General features: G+C 42.9%; 1 protein-coding gene across 1 annotated transcript; it reads right to left on the bottom strand.

Annotated features, from left to right (window-relative positions):
• Window positions 1–704: 704 nt before the first annotated feature.
• Window positions 705–9,059, bottom strand: LOC127594966 (ras-related protein Rab-6A-like). Its single transcript, XM_052056686.1, is given in 4 exon segments — window positions 705–917; window positions 1,008–1,568; window positions 8,308–8,361; window positions 9,042–9,059. Coding segments are annotated over 4 exon segments (846 nt in total).
• Window positions 9,060–16,901: the final 7,842 nt, after the last annotated feature.

The raw sequence follows: 16,901 nt of genomic DNA, 5'->3' as shown, positions 1-16,901 counted from the left end.
ACGTTTAAGCAGGCCAGAGTGTTGCGGCTCAAAGACGTCCGCCGAAGCTGCCCCGCACCGGATTTCAGCCGGGCCAGCTGCGAGGGAGAGGAGCGGCGATCCCTCACTAGAGTCGAAGGACTGCCCTTTACCCGCGGCATCGCCTTTCTGACTGCCCGCATGGCCGGTGAGCTCTGCCTGGGCTTGGCAACAGGAGTAGGGCTTCTCTTCTGGCTTTTCTCAATTTTCCATACAAAGGAGTTAGTGTTCTTTAAGAAGGCAGGCATCTTGTGGTTCGTGATGATCGTCTCCAGCTCTTTGCTCTTCATCTAGTACCACAGGTCGTGGCTCGGGTTGTGCTCCTCCTCCGGCTTGGCGCGCTCCTCGAATTCCAGTCGCAGCTTCTTCTGAGAGCGTTTGGAAGAGGGACTCATACGGTTGTGCGGGCCATTTTCCTTGCCAGCAAGAGCCAGGTTAGTCAACGGGCTGATGTGAGTGCAGGGCTAGTCGAACTTCTTCTCCTCGATGCGTGTGCGACCCGGCGTTTTAGACTTTCTCCGGTTTTCCTCGATGGCCTTGAGCGAACTGTTGTACTTGAGAATCTTCTGCTAGAGCTGGCTGCAGATGTCTTTGAGCATGGTGTGCGAGCGTTTGGGCACCAGCAGGTTTTCTTCTGGGTAGAGGGGGTCATCCAGGCTCTTGTACAGCTGCTCCGAGTCCCTCATCTAGACGGACGAGATCTCTCCGAAGTCAGGCCGGTCCAGTCGGAATTCGCTCCTGTGGTCGTCCATCTTGAACCTCTCGAGAAGGCTGGAGATTTCATTGAAAGAGTTGCGGACCTTGTCCTTGCGCTGCTCGATCTGCTTCTCGAAGGCGCGCATCTCGTCCTCAGTGCTATCCTCCGTGTGACAGTCCTTGCGGGGTTCAGGCTCGTGCATCTAACCGTCGAATTACGAAATCCGTTATACAGATCCGGATTATGATCAGCAGCTGCAGCCCCTCCTCTGCTAGGGCCTAGTGCCCGTCGCGGGGTTGCGCAGGGCCACGCCTTCCTTCTCCTCGGACTTGCCATCCTCCTTGCCCTTCTTTCCACCGCTCAGCTTTTCAGACAGGTTCTTAAAAAAGTGGATGACGTTCTCCCCAGTCTTCGCGCTTACCTCGTAGTACTAAATACTCTCCTTCTGCAAGAAGGTCGTGGCCTCCGCGGTGCTCACCACCCGCGAATCTGCGAGGTCCAGCTTGTTGCCGAGCACGTAGATGGTGGTCGCGTCGCCCCTCTCCTCGCGCACGTCATTGATCCACTTGTTTAGGGAGGCGAAACTTTCCTGGCAAGCGATATCGAAGACGATGATGGCGATCGAGCTGTCCTTTATGTAGCTGGGGATCAGAGAGTGGAAGCGCTCCTGCCCGGCCGTGTCCCACAGCTGCAGGCGGATAGTCTTGTCGTCTACGTTGATGGTCTTCGACACGAAGTCGACCCCCACGGTGGGCTGCTCGCTGCCGGTGAAGTTGTCGAACACAAGGCGGTTGATGATGCTGGTTTTCCCAACGGACTGGTCTCCCAGCATCACGATTTTCTTCTTCATAATCTGCATCCTCAATTATAAATGCTTCTGATTAGGACTGACTCGTATAGAATTACCCATGGACCATGCCGTGGCAAAGGATTAAACACTAACTATTATCGGTTGCGATAAATCAGGCAATTTTATTTATGGAGGGGCGTTCTGCTGTTCTGGCCCTGCTCCAACTCTAGGAACAGGCTGCTGAAGACTGGCGAGTCTAGCCTGTCTCTCGAAAGCCAGTACCCCATACTTAAAGACGACGGGCAAGGTCGAACTCGCCTCGATAAGGACACTCGTGTTCCCTGCCCTATATCAATCAGCAGCCCGTTCTGATGCCAAACTGCCTGCCTGGCCTCCGGCGCAGGCCCGCGCTGAAGGCCAAAGAGAACCTACAGGCCGGGCCTGCCAAGAAGGGCTCGAAGCGGATGGCAAGCTGGCTGGTGAACCTGCCGACCCGGCGAGGACGGGAACTGACCCTGCTGCAGGCACTTTTCGAGCCCAACAAACCCTGAGTACAAATATGCAGATGTCAACTTGATATAATCATGGTATTCTGAAGCTGTTCAATCTTACCAAGCAGGTCTTTGATCGAGGGCCGGGAGCGGGGATCGGCCAGAGTGGCCAGCTGGGCCAGTTGGCAGACCCGGCTGCCGTTCGTCGGCAGGTTCTCCTTGGTGGAAGGCTTGTGCCCTAACAGCTCGAGCAGCACTACCCCCAGGCTGTAGACGTCACACTTGGAAGTGAACCTGCCTCCGGTCGAGAGTTCAGGGGCCATGTAGGAAGGCGTGCCAATGCGGCCTGTGCTCCGGACACTGCAGGGTTTAGACAGCCCAAAGTCACAAAGTTTGACGTTGCAAGCTTCGTCAAGGAGAATGTTGCTGCTTTTGACATCACAGTGGAAAAAGCCCTGTCCATGCAAACTTGCAAGTGCCCGCAGAGTCTGTTCTGCAATCTTGAGACTTTCGGCCTGAGAAAACACCCTTTTCTTCCGGTGCAGCTGGTGGAACAGTGAGCCCAGCTGAGCATACTCCGTGACTAGTCCCAGTAGCCCCTCTGGTGTCATGGTCAGCCCCATGCACAGGATGAAGAAGGGACTGGTCACCCGCAGCATGACCTCCGCCTCCCGCAGACAATCCTCGAAGTCGATGTGAGAGTGCTGCACCTTGATTGCGACTGCCTTGCCAAGCCATCTGCCCCTGTAGACCTTCCCGAAAGATCCCTCCCCCACCTTCTCGCCCAGCTTGATTTATTCAAAGGGAATAAACAATTCTTACGAGTGGCCCAGCTTTGAGAGTGTCTCTTTTAGGCAGGAGGGGCCTGAGGGCACCACCGTTTCGGGCACTTTTAGGGCCGATTGGGCGAGGTGCTTCATCAGCCGTTTCCGGTGGCCGATGGAAGTGACTCCTGCCTGCTTGAGCTGCTCCTCTTTCAAATTAACCAACTCTTCACTCCTCAGCCCGAACCCCGCCAGCAGCCCATAGTACGACTCGAGTCCGGCACCCTCCAGTAGACTTTTGAGCCACTCATTTTGCCATTTTTCGTTTTGTTGAACCTCCGGAGTGAAGTCAGCCCTGGTGGCGGTCTGCTCCACCCTGCTGCCCGAAAGCAGCTCCTTGGGGGACAGGCGCATACCCGTCCCCTCCAGCCCCTGGCAGGCCCCGCACAGCTCGGACAACAGATGCATTGACAACTAGAATAATCAAAAATCCAATATTCTTCGGAGTGCAATTTAATATGCGAAAGACTTTCAGCTTGATTTCTATGTTTTCGCATAATAGCTTTGCCACCAAGGAGCGGGAGATTAACTATGAGCGGTATATCAAGCGCATCGAGTAAATCCAGAGTTGTCCAAAGAAGCCCGAAAGGGGGCCCGTTAAGCGCAGGGCCTCCACCCGCAAGTCCGACGTGCTGAACAACTACGAGATTCACGTGGCCAACACAATCCTCTTCAATAAGCTGGTGCACATAAGCCAGCGCAACCTCAGGCTACCCGCTTTGCCGCGCAAAGTGAACAGTTACAAGCAGGCATACAACAGGGTCCACGACATCGAAGTCGAGAACAGGAGGCTAGTCCGATCCATCTACAAGACCATGAACCGGCCTAACGACACCTTCTACGAGCCCCGAAAGCTGGTCCGAAGGGGCCTCTACCAGAAGAACAAGGACATGCCGCTGCCCCGCTTCAGCATGGACAGTCGGCTGGAATGATGTGCCGATAGTTGATTATGAACTCCTTTGCTTTCGATGGCATCCGTCTTGGCGAGGCCAAAACCAACAACCCCTCCGAACTGCTCAAGCTGCTTAGTTGCAGGGCTATCAAGGCCGCACTCCTTGAGCGTAGCAACGGCAAGCACCCCCTTCGCGAGCCTGCCTCACTCACCTGCCACAAGATCATCATCAAGCACACTGCCCAGGCATACCACGACATGAGGACCAGCTCTCCCAGTAAGAAGCAGAAACCCCTGGCGGTCTCCGAGTGCAGACTGCCTCGCTCCAGAACTCTTGACGAATAGCCCCAAGACTGCAAAGCTATGAGGCGCTGCAGAATTCAGCGGCGATGTTCCGCCGCTGTACGACATCCCTGTCTCTCTGCCTCAACTAGCCCCTCGCCTCGGTGCTGGCCCGGGAAAAGGCCCTCCACGGGTGACCGGTTAATTTTGAACTTGAGTTTGAATGGACCAGAAATTTGACCAGGCTGCAGACCGAGACCTCTGGGAGCTGCAGATTGAGAAGGAGTACGTGGGCAAGTTGAGGCAGCAGCGGGTAAGGATCGAGGAGATGAAGGATTGTTTCAGCGAGCTCCTGGAAAGGCTCGAGGAGAAAGAGCGGGAGAACGAGCAGCTCAGACAAACCCCTTCCGAGCACACTCGAAGACTCGAGCTGCAGCTGACCGACTCAGTATCCCAATGCGAGATACTGTCAAAAAGACTGAAGCAAGGACAATAATTAAACGCGGGGCTGACTGCCCGTAACCAGGAGCTTGAAAGTGAGCTCAAGGCATTCGGGAAGGGCCGGGTAGCCCTCCTCCAGGAGGAAAAACAAAAAGCTGAAAGGAGAACTGCAGAAGGCTCGGCTTTAGGTCGAACAGCTTTGTGAATCCTTTTCTGAGGAGGAAAGGCACAGCGAGGCCGAGCTCAAGAAGGTGAAGGGCGAACGGCTGCAGCTGGAGGAGAGTGTCAAGGCCCTCCACAAGGACATTTTCGGACTGAAAAGACAGGCGGAGTAGTAAAGGATGAGGTTCGACCAGCTGGCCTATGAGCTGATGACTGCCAAGAAGCAGATCCTTAAAGACCATGAGGAGAAAACCACACTTGAACTGAAATTAGAGGCACTTGCAAAGGAACTGGCAATTCAGCAGGAGGTGGCAGGCCAGGCCGTGCAGCGAGCAGAGGGGGTCGAGCAGAAAGCCTAACAGGAAATAGTCGGCCTCTCTCGAGAGCTGGAGCGGGCTGAACACACCCTGAAGGAGCAGCGCAAGTAACTAAAAGAGAGCAAGTAGGCCCGTCAGAATCACCTGAAGGAGCTGGCTTCTCAGATGCAGGAATTTGAGAGGCAGCGGGAAGAGTTGGTGGGCCGCACTCAGAAGGAGTTGCTGGCCATGCGAGAACACTCCTGCATCATCGAGGAGCAGGCCAGCAAGGCATTCATCGAACTGACCTACTTACGCCAAGAAAATGTCAACCTCAGAGCAGACCTATAGCGACTGTTTAACGAATACTCCGCTGAAAAAGAGTCTCGTTAAAAGCTGGAGCGCACTCGCAGCGGCCTGAAGCAGCAGCGGAAGGCCGAGTCCGACCGCATCGAGGTGCTTTTCGAGTCCTTCCGAAAAAATTGAGATAACAATATAATAATGAATTTCGCAAGAGTGTGTTTGACGACAAGCAACAACGACTGGACTGCCAAATAGACAGTCGAGCAGATCGAGAGGGACTATCCCGGCCCGACTGCCTCAAAGCCCAAGGCCATTGAGCATTTGAACAGAGCATCGCTGCTCACAGATCAACAGCAGCTTGAGCTGGTGTTCGCCATGCCGAAGTGGGTGGCCTGCTTGGAAGAGTTAACCCGGGACGTCCCCACCAACGAACTTCGCATCATCTAGGAATTCAGGTTTGCCCAAAAGGCACTTGAAAAAGTCCAGCCGACCCAGAAATTAAAATAAATCATCTTCTCGGTCGCGTCGAGGATTGTGTCAGCTGAGACGCTGACCGAGTTCGTGTCAATAGTGCTAAAGGCGAAAGACCTGGACATGCCTGAGGAACTGTTCCATGAGTTTGTTTCAAGCACCGGCCGCTTCAGGTAGTACGCGAACATCACCAAAATAGTCAACGGCCTCGACGAGAAATAAGAACTGTACTGGTAGCTCGAGCTCCTGAGGGCGAGCATGATCTTCAGGCGCACCAAGACTAAAGTGTGGCCCACCAGGCCAGTTATTAAGCTCCTGCAGGCACTCTACAAATCGAAGATCAGGAAAAAGGCTTACGACTTTTCCTGCTTAGATTTTCAACACTGCCGTTAAATCAAATCAGAGTTTTTAAGTCAGGTAAAATAATTTTTGAAGGATTTTTTAACACCCGAAGCTGAGTTCTAAAAAAAAGAAATGCTGATGTTTGTATTGAAAACTGCTTTTTCCGTGTGTTAGACTATAACTTAATTTTCATTTAATCTAGGAATTGATATCAAGTCATTAAAGCGAGTGTTTGGATTATCATAACTTTTTGAACTGTTCGGCCATAGTACTTTGTATGAAACATGTGATAATTTAAGAACAATAATTTCAAGAAGCCATAATAACTGATAGATCTGTATTTAAAGGTAAACTTAAATGGATAGGACAAAAGGAACAAGAAGCCGACTCTCGAATAATTAATTTAGACTTTATAAACATTCTAAAAACAGTTTCCAGGTCACTCTAGCACATTGATTGATCAAAATGATCCACAAAAAGAAATTGAGTTATTAGCTTGGACAGTATTACAATGCTAGCTAAAGATTTTATCTGTTACAGTAATTTTATCCTGACTTGCTTTTACATCGTGAAGAATTTTATGAATTTTAAGGGAATTTGGGGGAGTACATAAATTTCAAACGAATGTGGATCCCTTTTTCGAATAACAATTATTTAATTAGCATGACTGAAAAACCAGGGTGGCATTTGCTAAATTAGCTTTACCGTAGCAAATTGCCTATCGCTGAACAAATTATGAAAGAAAGGTTTAATAAAAATAATTTCAATCTTAAATTTTACTAATTGTTAAACAATTCTGGTCAAATAATTGATTTTCTTTGCAATTTTCTGAAGAACAAACATCCTGTATTGATGTTTTCTAAAGAGGCAAATCCTCTGTTTTGGAAAGAAATTAGCGTTGAGTTTGAAGAAATCGCCTAAAAAAAATAAATAAAAAGTTAAAGATTGCATATGCCTTTAGAAGGCAAACGATAATCACAATTTCGCCAAGCTATTTAAAAGATAAACTAAACAGCACAAAGGTTTTTTGACTTTTGATATACCAGAAATCATTGCCTTACAAAGTTAATTAAATTTCAATAATATTTTTAATCAAATGCGCAAGCCAAGTAAAAGATTTTAAATTGATAAAGCGATAAACATAAACACCGTGATAAAATCAAGCTGGTAAAAACAGCGGCAATAACATTTTGCCTACAATTATTGCTTTGTGAAGGCTTGTCTAACAGGGTAGCCTCTCCGGTAAGAATTGGCACGAAGGTAAACGATTCTTTAGATAAAATAAAATTAGAATGAGGAAGACTGGGAGGACGCTAGTTCTGAAAATATTAATTCGTCTAGCCACATCGATAGTTAAATTTCATTATCTAATGATGAGGCTGACGAAAATGACAATTCTTGTGAGAGTGAATACATCGGGTCAATGGATGACAGCGATGAAGGGTAGAATAAATTTTTGTTGCCTCTGTTTACGCCTGGCAGTTAGTAAAACTAAAATTATTAAAACTATCGCCTAATATTGAAAAAACTAGAAACTTAAGGCGAAAGTCCATAATTCCTCAAAGAGTTATGTGACAATCTGAAGAAATTTAAACGCCAGTATTTATAAGTTATATTAAACTCTCTTAAGCCAAGCCTCCAAAAAACTTTATTTTAATTAGGCCTGGAAACAATCCGTTGTGATTCCGAATCGAGTTAAAATTCATTGCCAGACGATCTTAGCTTCGTTTCCTAAAATATCGTTTAGTTCGATAAATATGAAAGTTCCTAATCCAATTAGGACTCTGACAATTCTTCAGGAACGAGTGGAACATCAGGCTCAGATGATGATGACAGTGACGAAGACGACAGCTACGAAGAGAGTGATGAAGATAGCGAAGATGATGATAACGAAGGCTAATAGTCCTAGTCAAGATCCGGTTTGAGAGAAGAATCGGACCCCAGTTCATCTTCTAGCCGCCTGCAAATTGGCGATGAAAGTTAATCGCTTGTTGAAATCCCGTAAAACGCTTAAAGCTTTGAGTCAATTTCTAGTCCTTCAAGTGATTCGAGTGACCAGTAAAGCCATAGCTAAACATAATTTGTGTATGTCGGGTAAACAATCACACAAAAAACTGTTCCGATGGTGATACCTACTGACTACAGTCTTTAGTTGTTACTCATTGCTGCTTGCCTTGAGCCAGATAGCGAAGTGCTCAATCAAATTCTCTACAAGTATATGATCTGCAACGTGACAGGTCCCCGGTTATTAAAATCTATTGTGCTGCTGATGAAATAGATTGTATCAAAAAAAGCAACTGGATTGCCTTTGTTTGACACAGATAATAAAGTACCTGTCTTTTTGGATTTAGACTAAAAAGGTGTCATCAATACAAAGAGGCCTCGTTTTGTTTTAGCAAAGATTAATTTCTAAAGAAAATGATGAAATTGCTGACTGGCTAAATACTCAAGGCGAAATATCCGATCGAATGGAATTAAGTACCTTGTCTAAGGTCGCTGTCCCATCTCACAAATAAGCCATTTGTCAGTCTGCCATACTAAATTTTCGTTCTGAAATGCATCGTTCCGGTAGAGCTTAAGTTAAAATATGATATTAGGAATATTTTACCATTTTTAAAGGTTTAGTAGTGCTGCTCCATTCTCATGGATAATTTGCCTGAAAATTACAACAACTACAAACTCTTAAATAGTCTTCTTGAACATTTCGACAAAGATAAAAAAACCATTTGTAAAGTGATCGTGGAAATCTTTTTGAAATTTGTTGAAGACCTCCTTGTCAAATTAAACAAAATCCTAGACAATTGGAGAATTTCTTAAAAATTGAAGAAAAAAATGATAAAGAGCTTGATGGAGGAACAGAAGGAACGCATTTAATATTTTGGAAAATTAATGTTTAATGATGAGAGTTCAAGAGGGATTCGTAAGAGTCTTATAATAAGTCTTGCGTAAATATCTTTAGAACCGTTTTTAGATTTGAACAAATGCATTTTAAAAATTTCTCGTCTTTATCGTTCTGAAGAAACAGAAAGAACTCCGAAGAGTCCATTCATATACCTATAACCCTTAAAGGCTGTGTAATATATATTTTTATTTGGACTTAACAACCTGATAAATAAACATCATACAAAATAACTTTAAATACCACAGGCAATCCTTCGAGAGAGTTTAGCCGAGTCTTTCTAGGCGTACCACACTAACCCCTTTTATATAAACATCAAAGGGTTCTGTCTTAAACTTTACAAGACTTACATTGACGTGGAGGAACAATTAAACCCTATGCAAAAACTGCCTCTCTCCATGAAAATGACCATTACCCTTGAACTTAATTGCTACATGAAAACCGATAAAATCGTGCTTGTCAGGGGCTACGAGTACGACTGCTACTTACTGCAGATGAAGAGGAAGAAACTCGAAATGGATTTTGCCGACGAGGATGGACTCGACCAAGGAGGCCTTTCACGTGACGTGATCGGCATGCTCGGCCCACGATATTCAGGCTCCGTGCTGTCTAAAAACACTCGTGAATCAGAAATGCTAGGAAAGCTCATGGCAACCTGTCTGCTGCAGAACATCGTGCTAAACTACAGCCCAGACATCCTGCTATTAAAGCTCGTCTTAAAAGAACACATCCACCTCTAGGACATCCGCGAAAGCATGCCCTAAGAGTACCGTGCTCTGCGCTGGGCCCTATAGAACCCGGACTAGTCGATCGAAGGATTCGATGATAAATGGGATTAGCCAAGGGTTAGTGATTACCTGGAGAGAGTGGCCCTCTAAAAGTATGGGAAAGGGATGGCGGAGGAACTGAGAGAGGCACTTGACAAGCACCTGCCATACAACTGCCTTCGTATATTCACAGCGGCGGATATCCTTAAAGTGCTGACTGGGGAAGGCAAGATCAATCTCCAGCTCATGAAAAGCACTGCCGTCTACGAGTAGACCCTAATCACACACTGGTTTTGGAATGTTCTCGCGAGGTTCAACCAGACTGAACTAAAGCAACTGCTGACCTTTATCACTGGCATGCGAGGGATGCCGGCGATAGGATTCGGGCCGGTCTTTCATATCGACATCTAAGAAAACGGCAATGACCCGGAATGCTTTCCAGAGGCACATACCTGCGGCAACACTATCGAGCTGCCTGCCTATCGCACAGAGTCTGAACTATAATAAAAACTAAGGTATGCCCTGAAATGCTAAAGCTTTCACATGATATGATCGATATTTATTGCATTAATAAGGCTTTCTAGAAAATTCATTATGCTTGCTTATAAATATTACAGTTGTTTTGATATGACGCAGTGATTGTTTTATGGATGAGAAATGGGAAGAAGTGAAGAGCAGACTAAAGCTACGAGAGAGCGACACCTGCATATCCTAAGAGAAACACCAGAGACTGAGAGCGTGAGCTGTGAGGCCCGAACATGCTGGCCACAACTGTTTCAACAATCCCAACGAACCTGACTAAGCGACTAAGCGTGATGCTCACGCGAAATCGAAAGAGCATCACGCCAATCCAAAGTTAACTGGGCTAGCTCAATTTTAATGATCTAGTGACCAGCACCACACATTTGGGAACCTCGAGTTTTGTTGCTGGTCACTAGCTCATTAAAATTGAGCTAGCCCAGTTAACTTTGGATTGGCGTGATGCTCTTTCGATTTCGCGTGAGCATCACGCTTAGTCGCTTAGTCAGGTTCGTTGGGATTGTTGAAACAGTTGTGGCCAGCATGTTCGGGCCTCACAGCTCACGCTCTCAGTCTCTGGTGTTTCTCTTAGGATATGCAGGTGTCGCTCTCTCGTAGCTTTAGTCTGCTCTTCACTTCTTCCCATTTCTCATCCATAAAACAATCACTGCGTCATATCAAAACAACTGTATTATATTTGTTGAAGAAGGATAGAGATCAGAAGACGCTTCCTTGTCTAACACTTCGCTCATTGGGGTCTGCCCGATGGAATATAAGTGAATATGCTCAAAAGAAAAAATTTCTGGTCAGAAAACCTGCTGCATCTCTTGATGAGATATTCTGATTGCATCGATTTTTCAAAATAATAATGAATTTCGCAAGAGTGTGTCTGACGACAAGCAACAACGACTGGACTGCCAAATAGACAGTCGAGCAGATCGAGAGGGACTATCCCGGCCCTACTGCCTCAAAGCCCAAGGCCATTGAGCATTTGAACAGAGCATCGCTGCTCACAGATCAACAGCAGCTTGAGCTGGTGTTCGCGATGCCGAAGTGGGTGGCCTGCTTGGAAGAGTTAACCCGGGACGTCCCCACCAACGAACTTCGCATCATCTAGGAATTCAGGTTTGCCCAAAAGGCGCTTGAAAAAGTCCCGCCGACCCAGAAATTAAAATAAATCATCTTCTCGGTCGCGTCGAGGATTGTGTCAGCTGAGACGCTGATCGAGTTCGTGTCAATAGTGCTAAAGGCGAAAGACCTGGACATGCCTGAGGAACTGTTCCATGAGTTTGTTTCAAGCACCGGCCGCTTCAGGTAGTACGCGAACATCACCAAAATAGTCAACGGCCTCGACGAGAAATAAGAACTGTACTGGTAGCTCGAGCTCCTGAGGGCGAGCATGATCTTCAAGCGCACCAAGACTAAAGTGTGGCCCACCAGGCCAGTTATTAAGCTCCTGCAGGCACTCTACAAATCGAAGATCAGGAAAAAGGCTTACGACTTTTCCTGCTTAGATTTTCAACACTGCCGTTAAATCAAATCAGAGTTTTTATAGCGAGCAAAAGTAAGTTTATATTAAATATAAACACCGGAATAGCGCCTCAATTAATTAAAAACAATCTTTTCGTTGTGCCAATCTGTTACATAATTTTAAATGTACATGGGGAAGGGTCTTCTTATATAAAATTTAAAGTAAAAATTAGATCAGAAACAACTGTTTTAAATCTTTAGACATTAAATATCGTATGAAAATGTGATTATTGCTTAAAAATTTATACGAGAAAAAAATAAATACTTTTAAATTGAACCATAAAAAAAATCTGAATAAAAAAGTAACCCTAAAAAAGAACATAGTTAGCAATACGAACCTAAATAACTCATCGACCTCTATTTAAAGGTAAATTTAATAGACGAAGATAAAAAAGAGAAAAATCCTTCGATAGAATAGTTGACTGAAACAATAAGTACATTTTAGAGTATGTTTTAGAAATAAGGTTCTGGTGGATTGATTGATCAAATCATCCAAAAGAATAAATTTTTGAGTTACTAGCTCGGTCATTATTACAATGACAATGAGAGATTTAACAAGCTCAAGAATATTTACCGTGATTTGCTCTTAACCCGGTAAGAATTTCAGAGTTTCTCGGGAGATCTTTTTCAATACCTAACATTTAAGCGGATGTGGGTCCCCTTTACAAACAATCGATAATTATTACATTTGACTTAGAAGCCTGGATGGTAAATGCTGAACTAGCATTATCGGAGCAAGTTACCGATAGTTGACACTATAATAAAGAAAAGACTAAACAAAGCAAGAACACTAATAAAGATCCAGGAACTTTCAATTTCTTAACCCGATCGTTTTATTGATTTTCTTCGGGGTCTGAAAATAAACATCCTTGGTAATTTTTTCAAGATAAGTAAATCCACTCTCTTGGAAAGAAGTAAGCAGCCAATTTGAATTGATATTATAAAAAAAGCAAGATTTAAAGAAGTTTAGCGATCTTGTATGTGTTGCAAGATCAATAGACAATCATCTCCTGGTGCGGCTACTGACATAATAAAAAATAGAATTACAGCATTATTTAACCCTACCAGTTTAATAGATTATAACATTACAAAAAGATTTAAGCTTTAATAATCTTTCAAACAAATGATCTAAATAGATGAAAGAATATAAATCGATTAGTATTAAGATATACAGAAGTGTATAAAGAAGAGCTGGGAGAAACAGCGGAGATGGGTTTTGCATTTGATTACTGTTCGACTGTGTATAATGCAAGTTAACCCATCTAGGATTTCGATTTTACTTTGCCTTAAAAACAACCTGATTAAGGCTCAGACTGCAGTCTATTAGTTTAAAAATAAGAAAGCTAATAATTTTAAGGTTTCCCTTTATCAATAAATGAAGAAAGTTATATTAGCAAATCATAAGTAGCAGAATTGTTTGATTATAATCATAGAGTTAACGAAAATTTTCAAAGTGTATTAAGATTCTATAATAGCTGTAGGAAGGCCCTTCCTTCAATGACGATTTAAAGAAACTTGTATAAGAGCTTAAAAATTTCGAAAAGCCACATTGTGCGTTAATTGTAAAGGCGATGAAATAAAGTTTGCTTAAGAAACTACATTAATTAGATAATAATTTAATCTAAATAAGAAATTAATCTCCTGATCCTTCTTTAGACAATAACAGTTTGCACTCTTAAAATATAATGTAATTTGCACAATAATTTTCGGAATTATAACAAAATGACACGATTTCTAACAGTCAAAGGTCGAGTGAGAGAGAATCCGAGTTTTAAGGTTAATCACATTATCGGCCGAGTGAGGGAGATGAACTGCAATCATTTTCAGATTAGTCTTTTGTACATTCGATATAAAGCAATGGTTCTGAATCTTCGAACATGGAAAGAGGCTTTGACTCAGAGGAAGAAAGGTGGCCTTTATAAAGAAGTTAGTTAAATGAATCGAGCTAATTTAACTCACAATTTTAATTCGTGGGTTAGAAATTTAAATAAACGACGCTTCCAAAACAGATTCCGACTGATTACACTCTGGACTTGTTGTTGGTAATGGCTGGTATACTTCCAGATAACTAACACTCGATCGAATTCTTTCCAAGTACTTGATGTGCAACATAACAGGCCCTCGATTAACAAAATCAATTGTATTATTACTGAAATAAATAGTGACTAACAAAGTCACAGGACTGCCTCTGATCGATTCTAACAAAAAATACCTGCCTTTTTGGATCTGGGCTAATCAAATGTGATATAATTAAAGAAGAGGCCTCGTTATGTGCTTTTTAAAGAAAAACTTCTAAAAAGGATGTTTAGATTATTGACTGGGCCAATAATTAATGCACACAATCTTGTCGATTGGAATTAAGTGCCTTGTCTGAAATCAATGGATTATCTCACAAAAAACAAATTTCAAAATGTTCAATTCTAAATTATAGAGCTTTACCGCCTCATTCCAAAGAAGTACACGTAAAAATATAAGATCAGAAGTTTGCTTCATCCTTAAATGTATAATAGTGTTGTACTGTCATCACGAATATATTAAAATAAGAACACAGTAGCGACACATAATTAATAAACGATCTTCTGTAGCTTGCTATACCAGAAAAAAATGTGTGCGATATTTTCATGAATTGTTTCATAGAATTTATTTCGGGTCTCAATTATAAATTTAGCAAGATCATTTAAAACTAAAGGATTAAGACAAATTTTAAATTATAAACAATTGCAAGTCTAATTAAAGGTGAAAAAAGAAAATATAGTTCTTAGGAAAAGTCATACTTTAAAATTATAAATAGAAAAACATAGAAAATAATCTTGTTGAAAGCTTACTTTCCTGCACCAACATTTGTACCTCTGTTAAATTTGAACGAATGTATAACAAAAATTTCACGTATGTACAATCTAAATTCATAAAAAACAGATGGTAAACCAAAAAATCCTTTCTTGTAGCTCGAGCCTTTAAAATCATACAGTATTTATTAATTTTTGAATACATAAAAAAATAACGAAAATAAGATTCCTAGAATTCAAAAATATAAGAGTTGAGGTGCAGTCTAGCCGAGTCTTTTTAGGCATACAATGTCAGTCCCTATATGTTTAATAAAAAAGGGTTTTTACTCAACCTGTATCAGACTTTCATACAAATGGGGGACAAGACAAGCCCTTTAAGCAAATTACCTTTATCCATGAAAATGGCCATTAGCCATGAGCTTTATGCCAGCATGAAAATAAAATAAATTGCTCTTGTCAAGGACTGGGAATATGAAAGCTACCGGGCGCAAATGAAGAGAGGACGCTTAGATATGAAATACATCAACGAATAGGGCTAATATTAGAAAATCGTTATGGGCGATATTATGAGATGCTAAGCTCTAGGTTCACCTAACTTACAATGATGCCAAAATACACTACCGATCTCGAAGTGTATGGAAAGATCATGGCCACGTGCCTGCTAAATAACATCATGATAAATAACAGTCCAGGCATGCTGTTGCTAAAGCTGATCATGAATGAGGACATTTGCCTTGAAGACATCCGCGAAATCATGCCTGAAAAATACCATACTATGCGCGAAGCTCTGTAGAAGACAGACCAAGCTATTTAAGGCATCGAGGGCAAATGGGATCGGGAAAGCGTCTAAATAAACTTGCAGCACGTAGCACTCGAGCACTATGGCAGAGAAACTGTTGAGGAATTGAGCAAGGCCTTCGACAAACATCTACCTTTTAACTGCCGTCGCATGTTCACAGCGGAGGACATATTCAAGGTGCTAACAGGAGAAGGCAGGGCCGATCTAGGAGTTGCGAGGGCGCGACCGCGGCCGGTTAAGAGGCGACAGCGATTAAGGAGAATAGCGACAAGCCTTTAAGTCTTAATTAGTCAAGTTTACCAGCTTAACGCACAGACTGAACTCTAACAAGTTTCAAACCATCCCGATGAATTCCGACCCATCGAAAAGCAAATTCTTAAATATAATGGATACACTGCTTTAAAAAGTAAGTGGGACAATTTTTTTCTGCCGAAAAAAGTTGAACTTCAGCTAGGTTGTTCTGGCTCCTATACATTTCAGATTGAAGTTATGAATGTTCTTGCCACTAAAGAAAAGATGGTTCCGATTGTGATGGGAGTCGATCATGGCGTAATCGATTTACCGACATCAGGTTATTAAAATGTGATAAAAAGCCCCTCGGGGTGAGTGCGGGCCAGAGGATGGCTCGCTGCGGATCATTATGATGATGGCATCATCTTCAAACATCGTCCCTCAGGCCTTTGTATAACTCATTACGGAGAGTGATCCATCCAGTCTGCTGCATCTAATAATAAATTGATTTTGGCAATGATCTTTGCTGTCTAAAGAAAAATGGTACTGCAAAAAATGGTACTTTAATTAATAAATTGTGTGTTAATATTCTTTGCTAATGAGGAAAAAAAATATGAAGAAAAATAGTTATTTAATGCAACTTGAAGACAAAATTTTAAAATAATATTAATTAATACCATTCCCCCAAATTTATTTCCTTTCTTTGAAGCAGCAAGCTCTATTCTACTGAAAGGGTCAGAATCATGACACAATTCATAACATTACATTATGAATTGTGACGCTAAGACGACCTGCAATTAAAAGGAAAATGGTAATTTGTAGGCTAGTCAATATTAATTTTCTGATCTGTTTTCTTTATTCGCATTAGGGCCAAGTCTTTCCTTTTAGTTCCTAGATCGTCATAGCTTCACAGTTCATATTGTAATGTTATGAATTGTGCCATGATTCTGACCCTTTCAGTAGAATAGAGCTTGCTGCAAAGGCGTGTAACAGAGAATATTATGATGCTCGAGTTAATTTTCAGATATCTGATTTCTGTGAATACAATTTAACATTGCTAACTTTAAACAAACCAACTAATACAATATTGATCAAAACCACAAACGCATATAAATTAAAATATAAGTCTTACTCTTCTTTCTCTTTTAATAAATATTTTCATCATTAATGATCTATTATATGAATTGCCTTTAATACAAAGCAAGAGATGATTTTTCGGACAGGATCATAGGCTACGGAGGTGGTCGAACAGGCGATGTGGGTTTGAGCAGGCGGCCATGCCAAGGATCTGCCGGGTATTGAAATTCCTAAAGGACTACCAGTCCACCAAAAAGGTGTCATCTTCCTTAACACTATTCTGC

The sequence above is a fragment of the Hippocampus zosterae genome, unplaced genomic scaffold, assembly GCF_025434085.1.
Source record: "Hippocampus zosterae strain Florida unplaced genomic scaffold, ASM2543408v3 HiC_scaffold_337, whole genome shotgun sequence".
NCBI lineage: Eukaryota > Metazoa > Chordata > Actinopteri > Syngnathiformes > Syngnathidae > Hippocampus > Hippocampus zosterae.
The sequence above is the reverse complement of the archived record's forward strand: the minus strand, read 5'-3'. Positions and strand labels throughout refer to the sequence as shown.